This window comes from Panthera pardus, unplaced genomic scaffold (genome assembly GCF_024362965.1).
Source record: "Panthera pardus isolate Hobbes unplaced genomic scaffold, ASM2436296v1 HiC_scaffold_21, whole genome shotgun sequence".
Lineage (NCBI taxonomy): Eukaryota > Metazoa > Chordata > Mammalia > Carnivora > Felidae > Panthera > Panthera pardus.
In genome coordinates, this window is record NW_026526777.1 from 3531688 (window position 1) to 3543795 (window position 12108).

General features: G+C 41.3%; 2 protein-coding genes across 2 annotated transcripts; both read left to right on the top strand.

The window, feature by feature from the left end:
• The first annotated feature begins 3015 nt into the window (after positions 1-3015).
• On the top strand, positions 3016-3957 carry LOC109257216 (olfactory receptor 10K1). Its single transcript, XM_019433178.2, has one exon. The coding sequence runs from the start codon at positions 3016-3018 to the stop codon at positions 3955-3957; it is 942 nt and encodes a 313-aa protein (XP_019288723.2).
• A 6487-nt stretch (positions 3958-10444) lies between these two features.
• On the top strand, positions 10445-11385 carry LOC109257186 (olfactory receptor 10R2-like). Its single transcript, XM_053909504.1, is given in 2 exon segments — positions 10445-10613; positions 10616-11385. Coding segments are annotated over 2 exon segments (939 nt in total).
• The last annotated feature ends 723 nt before the right edge of the window (positions 11386-12108 follow it).

Genomic DNA, 12108 nt, shown 5'->3' on the forward strand with positions numbered 1-12108 from the left:
CTTGTTCCTAGCTAGATTTTCTTTTCCTTTCTTTTCGATTGGATGGCTCATGGATTAAAAGAAACAGATACTGAGCCTCCACTTGTCTCTCTGCCGTGTACTCATGGATGACTGTTGTTGGCTATATTGGAAATCTGATGCTTACACTCCGTTTTAATAGGGCAAGTTCAGGTTTTTCATGTGTATCTAAGAAGATAAAATCTTACTTCTTTACTATCTGATGCTGCCTCCATAGTTTCTCTGTTTATTGATTGGGGCTTTTCCTAAAATAAATATTTGAATGTCTCAAAAGTTTTGCATCCAAACTTTATGTAGAATTGTCCTCTTTTTTGAGGTACCCAGTACCCTCATGTGTCGAGTCACTATTTAAATCCAGGTTACCTAATATCCCAAGGAGGCATCTAAGGAGTTAGAAAGATAAGGTGTGCGAGTGTCATATCCTAGAATCATAACCTGAATTCCATCCATAAGTTCTAGAATATAAGGGCACTTTAGGGATCACCATTGAGAGAATCTTGGATTCCTTGAGTGGAAAGGACTCTTAGGGGTCGGTACTCCACTCTCACCTTAAGTCAAAAGTCCTTCTGCAAGACACTGTTCAAGGAATTTCTGCTTAAATACTTTTCCATGCATCCTGACAGTTCATTACAGTGATTGCTTACTCTAGTCCCTTTAATTTTAAAGAGACCAAATATCCAAATGACGTGCCTTGCCCAAAGTTACACAAAGCTAGACCTAACATATAGGTCTTCTCACATCAAATGGAAGGATCTTTTACCTTAATTTTATAGCGTGCTGGTATTGGGCTGGAAAACCTTTTTAAAATTTTTCTGCTCTTATATCTTTCCATCCATAGTATAGATCTAACTCACTGTGGTGGTCTCTGATGTTTTCTTGGGCGGACGAGCACTGCTTTCTCAGATGGACTGTGCCTCTGGGTCCCCAGACACCACAAAAAGGGCATATATACTGATCACACAACTCACTTAGATGGTTATATTCATAGTATATAAGAAAAGTCCATTTGACTGAAATCAGCTGTTCTCATGGGTCTGAGTGACGAATAACCCAAAATATTATTTTGGTGTTGGGTAGATACCAAAAATTATCTCGCTATTTGTAATTAAGTAGATTATTTGGTATTGGGTACTGGGTATTTGGTATTGAATATTTTGGTATTGGGTACTCTTTCACAATCAAGGAAATTCAAGCCTCCAGAATTCTACATATCATATGAGCAGAGTGAGGGTATAGTGGGAATTCAGCATGGATTAGGTGAAAGAAGGTCCAGAAAGATCTTTGAAAGGGGCTGAGACAAGGATAACTAATGAGCATAAATTCAGATTTGCCTCAGTGTCTTGAAATAGATGGAAATCCATTTGTCCTGGTGAGGGTGTCATGTACAGATATAGTCTCATTGTTTTGTTTTTCTTAGTATAGTAAACATACAGCTATTACATACATATGTATATAGTGGGGATAGACGGGGTATATACATATTTCATATTTTAAACAGAAATATCCTTATAATTGCAGAATTAAAAATTCCCATTATTTGTTAAAGAAATTTAAAACCAGCATATGTGAGTATCCTAATACTAACTTCAAATGAATGAATGATTATATCTATTGAAGTTTAGAACCAGTTTCTGTCATGTAAGAAAGAACAAAAATGTATTATCTCTAAATTCTAGGCATAGATACAATGAGTTTCAGACATTTCCCATCACTTACCTTAAAATCTAAGAATCTAAGCTTTGCTCTTGGCTAGAAGAACATAAAAACAAACAATTCTGTTGGCAGATGGAAATAATTCCTCAACATAAAAAGACCTAATAGTATATAAATACACTGAAAGCTGTGTAAATAAAGATTGGATGCAATCTAAATAAAGGCTAGGTGATTTTGCTTCCTGAGAACACTTTCTTCACTCACGAGGCTTAGAAAGTTGGGAAATACACCCAATAAACAATGATCTGATATAAGCGATAAAAATGACTTTGGAAATGCTCCTTTCTAGTAGTTTGCAGACTATGTTTAGTAGCCAAATATTCAAAAGGAATCTTGTTGACAATAATATATAGAAGACATAAAGCCTGTGAGTTATGACGGGACACGGGAACCTGGAAAACAGACCAATTGTTGCATTCTTCTTCATGCTCTGTGACAAGCTCTGCGCCCTTTTGGGGAGAACTTTCTTCTCTGAGTTTCTCTGAGGCATGGAAAATGGGAAAAGGGAGGTGAGCTGCAAATGCCACAAAGGTAGTGAATCTCTTTTCACCACCCTGGTGACTCTTCTCTTCCTAGGAAAGGAGACCTTCTTTAAAGCAGTGTTGTCTTCTGTTCCCCCCTTGGCTCAGGGTTCCAGTGTGGAGCCTCCAGTAATGTCCATAATCGCTGGCTTGTCAGTCTGTCCGAGGTAACGCTAAAGGTGTTTCTTTCCTTATTGTTTGGGGTACTGCCATAAGATTGTTGTAATGAATAATCGACACGGATATATGCAGTGCTTACCACATATCCTAGCATATAATAAGTCATCAACAAACACAATTCCCCTCACACGTTTGCTGGACGTCATCTAATTCTTCCTCTCCCTTCCTATGGTTGGATAAACTGAGGTTCGTACGCTGTGTCCCAACGCCACTCATTCCTTCATTCCACATTCCAAGTTCAGATGGCTGAAGTTAAACTTAGTTTTTCCTTTTGGAGAGCTAGTTTCCTTGGGCTTGGAGTGGGCAAGAGAAACACAATAATCCCTAAGGAAGATGCAAAAGGAAACAGATAGTTCCTTAATCCTTGGCTAGATAGATAACATGGTCTTAGTCTTAGAGAATGCCTCCTAGTTGGCCGTCAGTTCGTTGGTTGTATATTTTGCCTTAATCCTTTTCTTAGCACAGCTTTCCAAGGAGGAATGAAGTTCTTGCTGCCTGCAGACTTTGTGCTGAACTTCCCATACATTTCCCGGATCCTGGCCTCTGTCTCTGTCCATGACTCTCCTTTCTGCAGGTGCTGTCCATGGAGCGGGGCAACGGGACCGTGGTGACAGAGTTCGTCTTCCTCGGCTTCTCTTCTCTGGCCGGGCTGCAGCGGCTGCTCTTTGTTGCCTTCCTGCCCCTCTACCTGTTCACTCTGGGCACCAATGCCATCATCGTTTCCACCATCGTGCTAGACAGAGCCCTTCACGCCCCCATGTACTTCTTCCTCGCTGTCCTCTCCTGCTCTGAGACCTGCTACACCTTCGTCATCGTACCCAAGATGCTGGTTGACCTCCTGGCCCAGAAGAAGACCATCTCCTTCCTGGGCTGTGCCATCCAGATGTTCACCTTCCTCTTCCTCGGCTGCTCTCACTCCTTCCTGCTGGCGGCCATGGGGTATGACCGCTACGTGGCCATCTGTAACCCTCTGCGCTACACGGAGCTCATGGGACACGGGGTGTGTGTGGGACTCGTGGCTGCTGCCTGTGCCTGTGGCTTTACTATTGCACAGATTATCACCTCCATGGTATTCCACCTGCCCTTCCGCACCTCCAACCAGCTCCGTCACTACTTTTGTGACATCGCCCCTGTCCTCACGGTGGCATCGCACCACTCACGCCTCAGCCAGTTGGTCATATTCATGATTGGTGTGTTTGTCTTGGTCGTTCCCCTGCTACTTATCCTGATCTCCTACATTCGTATCATTTCCGCCATTCTGAAGATCCCATCCTCCACCGGCAGGTACAAGGCTTTCTCCACCTGTGCCTCTCATCTCATCGTGGTAACTGTTCATTATGGTTGTGCCTCTTTCATCTACTTAAGGCCCAAGTCCAGCTACTCCTCAAGTCAAGACACCCTCATATCTGTGTCCTACACCATCCTGACTCCGCTGTTCAATCCAATGATTTACAGTCTGAGAAATCAGGAGTTCAAGTCAGCCCTTCGAAGGGTAATGGGCCATACTTCATATCCTATTAACTAAACTATTTCATTAAAATTAAATTTTAGCTGTTCAGTGAATTGTATGCCTTTTGTGCAACTTTTATTTTATAAATGGGATGCCTAGAATCATTTCATACTTTACAGTTCTAGTCATTTTATCCATCAGCTTGTAATAAGTTTGTATTCACATTTTAATTATTTTTGAGGAATTTTTCATTTGTTGGTTCTCTAATATTTTCCATCGTGCTTTTGTTTCAAGGAAATTTTTCATTTTACAGTCAAAGTTTTGGTTACTTGTTACTCTGAGAATCTGTCATTATCTTTAAGCTTAGTTTCCAAGTTTTTCATTCAGTGATAGGTATTGTTTCTAAGCATTTAGCTTTTTGCATTTTACTGACATATCCACAAGATTTTTTAGCATTACGTAAGTTGAAGATTAAAACGGGGTTTTCCCTGTTTCTTAAAGAAGTATTTATTGAATTGTTATCGTATGTTAGCTGAGATCACCTCACGTTTGAACGTTTGTTGAAATTCTGTGAAAGATACAGGTAGAGTGTCTTTTCTGAGGGAAAACGCCATAGTAATATTCCTTGTCAGAAAATTGACCTCTAAGACCATTTTTATTTTGAGCGGGTCACATCTGGAATTCAGTTTTCTACAAAACTATTCATCTCAGCTAGGCTTTGAAAATTATAAAATTTGTGCACAAATGTTCTGACTTTTGAAAATATCTTCGAAATGGTTATTTTCTGTGTCATTTTATACTATGTATATTTGGGTTTAATTTTTTTTCTGGTTCATATAGTAGTTTGTAAGTTTTGTCTATTGTTTTCAAAGAGCTAATGTATGTGTGAATAAATGGATGAATTCTAGGGTTGTTTCTCCCCCCATATCGTTATTTGAAATTTTATTCGTATTATTATTCCTTTGAATTTTCCTGTAAATTGTTGTTTTATTTCTAACTTTCCAATCCTTTCTGTGTACTTTTATTTTTTGATTTATTTTTTATATATAATTAGGCTGTGAAATTTCGTCTTATCACTGCTTTAAACTTAACCCATGTAGGGGCGCCTGGGTGGCTCAGTCGGTTAAATATCTGACTTCAGCTCAGGTCATGATCTTGTGGTCTGTGAGTTCAAGTCCCACATTGGGCTCTGTGCTGACAGCTCAGAGCCCGAAGTCTGCTTTGGATTCTGTGTCCCTCGACCCCCACCCCCCGCCCCTCCCCTGCTTGTGCTCTGTCTCTCTCACTCTCTCTCGAAAATAAGTAAGTAAAATGTTAAAAAAAACATTTAAAGTTAACCCATGTATTCTACTAAACAGTATGTAGTTGGTATTATTTATGGGACCTTATTTCCTTTTGCTTTGTATTTCCCTTTTGACCAATAATTATTTAATAGATTTTTAAATTCTCAGATGGAAGAGCCTTTTAACTTTGTTTTCCATTAATAGTGTATTATGCTGGGATGAAGGAATATTGTTTGTATTCTTACCACTTTATGACCTTCGTTCAAGGTTTTATTGTGGCTTAATACACAGCCAATGTACCTTCTTACTTCACGTGCCTTGAAATGAACATGTGTACTTTTTTATTAGAACATGAAGTACAATAAATGCTCTTCAGATGTACTTCGCTAATTTGCTGCTTAGGCCTTCTAAATTCTTAGCTATATTTTTCTTCCTGACCTGTTTGAGCAGAGAGGTATATGAAAGTTACCCATTATTAGCGTGTGTCCTTGTAAATATTGTATAGTTTCTTTCTTATGAAGTTTGCATCAGTGTTTTTTGGAGAGGACATAAATTCACATCTATTACAATTTCACTGTGAATTGTACTTGCTGGCATTAAAAGTATTTTTGTTTTGTTTTATTACTGTCTTTCGTTGTTAATTTAATACTCCCGGCCTGAACCTTAAATTGTCAAATCTGGAGATACCTCTCTTGCTTGTTTGGTTTGTGAGTGCTGTACATAATTTCCCAACTCTGTATTTTTAGTCTTTCTGAATCACTTTCGTCAGTCTCTCACATGTGCCTTATTTCCAGCCCAAGTGTTTGGACTCACTGGCAGAGGGAATAAATATGCAATCTGAAATTAGGAGGAAGTTTTACCAAAGGAGACGTCTTAACAAAAACCTACCTACACCAGGGCACTACCACATTCTTCTCCGTAATCCAAATTTAACTTATTTATTTATTGAACAAATACTGATCACCTTCACATTGTATTCTAGGAACACGTATGTTTAACAGGTGTCTGAAACACTTATGTTACCTCTTCCATTCCAATATTGTCCTTAATTTGTATCTCTCTTCAACTCTTACAGATGTCAGAAATGAAAATGTAAAATTTACATTTTTATTCCACCTAAGAATGAACATTTAGAGTCATTATAGAAGGAACCTCCATGGAGGCCATTCCATTGATGTTTGTTTTAACAAATGGCTCCCGGAAAACTTCCAGCTTTCAATAAGTCCCCTGAGAATTTCTAAGAGGAAACTGACTAATCCCTACGGGGTATTAGAAAAGACCTTCTCTTTGGCCAACAAACTTTCATAGTGTATTACTATAGTTGCTAATGGGGGAAATTATGGACAAGCATCGGGCACAACATGGTAATTAGCTCCCTGTGGAGGAGAGGATCTTAATTACCACCAAGGCATTGAGGCCAACGTAGAAAGAAAAGACCATCGGTGATACTCATTGAGGCATTAGCTAAACTACCCACAGAGAAGAGACAAAGGTTATATTTTTCTGTGGAGTCAGGTAGAGAGTCTTCTCATGTTGGTCCAGAGAGTTTATGGAAAATGGAAGAAGACCTCTGGCACATTATGACAGAGAAGATAGTTTTGGCAAATTTCACCTAGAAACCTTTATAGACATTTCAAGGAAGTGTCTGAGAATGAAGACACCAGGATGTCACTGGGAAAGAGCCCTCTGACTTGAGGGATTGTAAAATTTTTATCTTTATTTAGAGACCTTGACTTCCTTATTGAAAAGAGCAGTGACACGCTAGTCATTTCTTATATGTAAATATTTAAATCGTAGCATTGTCCCGTGAATCTTTGACCGAGTTTCCCCCATCATCAGTAGTAGGAAATGTGATCAAATGACAGAAAGGATAAGTGGATAGTGGAAACTGAGGATAAAGGTGAAGGTCAACAGGGAAACAATTCATTAATGGACTATTCAATGTATTTATTCGTCAGGCACTTATGTCTCATTTAAATATTGGGTTAAGTTTCAAGGATACAGAAGGAATAAGGCATGGTCCTTATCCCTGAGGGTTTCAAATCTACTGGAGACAAAATCAAGATGAAATAGTTTGGATATAACAGGCTGAGTATTTTGATAAAGACACAGGAAACAAGCTTGAAATATACTAAATGTTAAATATAGTAGAAACAGCAAACTCTCCCTATACATATTAGAGGAAGTTCAGTGACTTGAAAAAATATGAACGATGGGAGGGCCACAGATGAAAGTGAGAGAATATTGGAAGCTGAGATTTCCTTCTTTCTCTCTCTCTCTCCTTCCCTCCCTCTTTGTTTCTATGTCTTGCACACCCACTGTCTCAGCATAAAGTCTTGAAACGCAAACGTGTATATAGAAAACTCTAAGTATGTCAGTTAATTCCTGTGTGATGGAGATTTAGAAAAGGAGGCTGTAAATGGAATTAAGAGTGGAGAATTAGCTGTCTTTTTAACCCGCTCAAGGAACTGGCTTCACCCACACTGATGAAGTCCTTGAACAAAGTAATGAAAAATCAATTCACCTTTTCCACTTGTTAAGAATACAATTGAATTACCCACTTTTTCTTTGTATTTATTCCCACCACCCACACTCCTTATCTCCCCAATGCTCTTCTCTGAATTCATAGCATCCTTCTTTCCAAGCTCAGGGCGCTGTCTTTTATTTATCAAATATTGTATGCTGCATCACCAACCAGGATAAAGAGAAATGAAGTTTTTTATAGTGAATTCATTTTCAAATTTCAGTTCAGGCATAGGTTCCAAGGATGACTCTGAAAAAGCAGATGATGTCTTGTGAGTGCTACAGGGGAGGGTCTTGGCATGGTCACCCAGTAATGTGGCCTTTCGTTCCTTTCAGAACCCCAACCGTCTTCGGCTAACTAGTCACTGCTCTTCCTGGGGATGGTCCCATAAAAGAGAAAGCACTAAAGAATGGAGCCAGGACATTGGAAAAGTGGAGTTGACATTTCACTTTTGACTGGACTTTGTTCCAGTGAAAGCTCCTGATTTTAGTCCCATTTCAAATTTTTGCTACTGTGTCTAAGCAAAAGAGCAAACCATGATGGAAATTTTAGTATTTGAAAAGATCTTCAAGACTAAGTGTTATTTAAATGAAAATCAAAACATTTAGCTAATTGAGATAATGGGAAAAATCACTTGATAAACCAAAAAGCAACAATTTTTAATGGCTCTTTTGTCTCTGCATTTAGAGAATGGCTTCAGAGACATTTTTCATCCCAAAATGTTGACGCAAAAAGGTTAATAATATATGTTAAATTAATATTAAGGGAACAAGTTTGGAAGACACCTGAAATCAAACCTCCTGGGCATTCTGAAATAATTCAGAAGAAAACCTGGGATCATGACTATTTATTTTTTCAGTAAGCTCTCAAGCCCCTGCTGTAAAGTAGACATTGCCGTATGTGTAGAGAAGCAAGTTCTGGTCTCTGGTAAGTTGCAGTTTGTGAAATCAAAGATGACCTCATAATGCTGGTGATAATCAGGTTCTAGGGATAGCTGAAGGGACAAAGAGAAAGTGATAATAAAGCACGACGAGGAAGTTGTAGGGAGAAGTCAATGTGTACATGTTACTTTAACTGAGAATTTCATACAATTAAAAGAAGAAGAAAACAATCCCCACAAACATAAAGCATGGACGATTTCCAGACTTAAAAGGTAGATTGAAAAATGACCTGATTGTTCAAAGTTCCTCAATGCTGGAGTGCATGTGGGGGAATACGGTGGCAGTTACGCGTGGAAAGTTACATTTGGGAAAAGTATGAGAGACAGAACATGATTGTCTTAACTTCATAGATAATTGAGGGTCATCTAATTTTGGTAAGAGGTTAGGATTTGTCCTGTATGAAGACAACTCTGGGGCCACAGTGGAGGATGGCTTAGAGCGGAACAAGATAAAATCCAGAGGGTCGGTTTATCACGTTCTTGGAGCAGTCCAGACAGGTGGTAAGTTCCTAAAGAAAGGAAGAAATGGATCCTAGAAGTCTTGCAGAACAAAAATAGATTGGATGTGGCCGAGGAGAAAAGTTACGTGTTTCAACATGTCTCACAAATCCACAGCGGATGCGATTAGCAGGATTTTGAAACTCATTATTGAGATACAGGATCCAGGTGAAGGACCAGATCTGGGAGAGAGAGGGGAAAGGGCAAGAATATTTTAATGAAAATGTATGTAATCTAGCACCGGTGACAACTAGTTATCAGAAGCCTCGGGGGAAGTATCTAAGCCTCCCTACTAGGAATTCAGGGACATCCGGGGAACGTTGGTCTGTTGAGTCTCCAAGTCTCCCGCTCCAGGTGTAGCAGGGTAAGATGTGCAACCAAATGTGCTGCCAGTGAACGTTGAAGCAAAACTAAATTCTTCCAGCTGCGTATTTTCTGCCAGGGAAATCGGCCCCTACTGTCCTCCAAGAGTGTGTGGAGGAATCAGAAAGCTATTTCTGAGACGGCAACAGTGGTTCTACACCAAATTAACCTAACAATTTTTTTTTTTAATGTTTATGTTTGAAGGAGGGAGAGACAGAGTCACAGAATCGGAAGCAGGCTCCAGGCTCCGAGCCGTCCGCGTAGAGCCTGACGCAGGGCTCGAACCCACGAACTGTTAGACCACGACCTGAGACGAAGTAGGCCGCTTAACCAACTGAGCCACCTAGGTGCCCCCCAATCAAATTAACTTTTAATGAATAACTGCATGGAAAGGGAGTAAGAGGCTACTCATGAAGAGGAACTGTATTCTTCAGAGGCCAACCACACAAAGACAGGCAAGAGTGATTCCTCAGCCGAGGAATGTGTTAGAGGCAGGTGAGAGGTGGACCCTCAGACATTGGTACCATTGCTGGTGGAATCCATGGATTAGTAATATGGATGAAATGACGACCACTTGAAGTCATAACTAGCGTAAAGTTTCTTTGGAATATTAGATTACCAAAAAATCAAGTGGAAACTACATAAGTCTGCAAGAGCAGAGTCGGGGGCGGGGGGCTGTAGGATAGGATTTATTGGAGCAAATGTCTGTGCCTTCATGTGGACACTTGTCCCCAGATTCACTGCCAAAATCACTGGCAGAAAAACAGCACTGTGGGTGCATATCTATTTAGGATAATTTTTGGTTGACTTATAATCCTTTTTTGCTCTTTCTTGCCAGTTGTTTCCCATTCGCCCCAGACTGGTGCTGGTTACGGTATGAAGGGTAAGTCTCCCTGGTTCCTCCATCCCAAGGGTCTCTGGACCTGATTACACTGGCTGTGGCATCTGCTGTCCATGGCCAATTCCTCCCGGGTCACCGAATTCCTGCTGCTGGGTTTCTCCAGCCTTGGCGAATTTCAGCCTGTCCTGTTTGTCCTCTTTCTTGGCCTCTATTTGATCATCCCGAGTGGGAACTGCACCCTCTTCTCCATCATCCGGCTGGACTGCAGCCTCCACACCCCATGTCCTTTTTCTTCTGTGTCCTTTCAACCTCGGAGGTCTTCTACACCATTGTTACTCTGCCCAGGATGCTTATCAACCTGCTCTCTGTCCTCAGGACACTCTCCTTCGTGGGCTGTGCCACCCAGATGTTCTTCTTCCTTGGCTTTGCTGTCACCAACTGCCTGCCTCTGGGAGTTATGGGTTATGACCGCTATGCCGCCATCGGCCAGCCTTTGTGCTACCCGGTTCTCGTGAACTGGAGGGTATGTGCCCAGCGGGCAGGAATCTGTACTGTTAGTGGCTTCCTAGTATCTCTGGTGGGAACAACTTTGGTCCTCAGCCTCCCTCTCTGTGGCTCCAACAAGGTCAACTACTACTTTTGCGACATCTGACCAGTCATCCGACTTGCCTGTGCTGAAACGTACACTAATGAGCTGGTCTTCTTCATCTGTGGCGCCTTGGTGCTAGTTGTACCCTTGCTCTTCTTCCACACCTCTTACGGCTTCGTTGTCCACACCATCCTGAAGATCCCGTCGGCTGACGGCAAGCGGAAAGCCCTCCCCACCTGTGCCTCCCGCCTCACTGTGGTCATCGTCCGCCATGGCTGTGCCTCCTCTGTCTACCTGCGGCCCTCAGCCAAATACTCATCAGGCAAAGACAGACTAGTGACAGCGACCTACACCATCGTCACCCCACTGTTGAACCCTACGGTGTACAGCCTTAGGAATAGAGGTGTGCAGCTGGCCATTCGGGAAATGATCGCAAAGACGGGGTTTTCTCTTAAGACTTTATAATTGGAATGTTTTATACGGTAAGCCCACACTTGGGCCAAACGTGCCACTGAGTCATAAAGTTTCTAGTAATATTCGCCTATATAAGTGTGTGGTTTTGGCCGAGTTGTTTGACGTTGCAGGGCCTATCTGTTCTCTTATGTAAAGCAGGCATGGTAATCTATGCCTCTCAAGGTGGTTGGAAAGATTACTGGAGACAGCACAGTGTGTGTCGCTGGAGGTTAAGTCTCCTCCTCCTGTTCTTTCTTCCAATTTACAGTTCTCAAAGGCTCCTGCAAACCTTTACCTCTTCTCTCTTTGGCTTGTTTGCCCCAGAGCTCTGATTATACTCTTTGTTTAAGGTTACGTCTAGCTTAAAACAAGGTGCTTGGGTTTGAAGGCGGCTTAGATGTGGGGGTGTGACATGATGGGGAAATCATTTACTGTACTAGGAATTATAATGTTTCAGCCTGACACTGGTTAAGTCGCGACTCTAAGAAGGTTGTGATTATTGGGGCGCCCGGGCGGCTCAGTCGCTTGAGCTTCCGACTCTGGCTCAGGTCATGATCTCACAGTTTGTGAGTTCGAGCCTCGCATCGGGCTCTGTGCTGACAGCTCAGAGCCTGGAGCCCGCTTCCAATTCTGTGTCTCCCCCTCTCTCTGCCCCTCCCCTGCTCATGCTCTCTCTCTGTCTCAAAAATAAATAAAAACCTAAAAAAAAAAGAAAGTTATGATTGTTTTCTGAAT

Coding starts and splice junctions, on each gene's coding strand:
- LOC109257216 (XM_019433178.2), top strand. CDS start 3,016: ATGGAGCGGGGCAACGGGACCGTGGTGACAGAGTTCGTCTTCCTCGGC.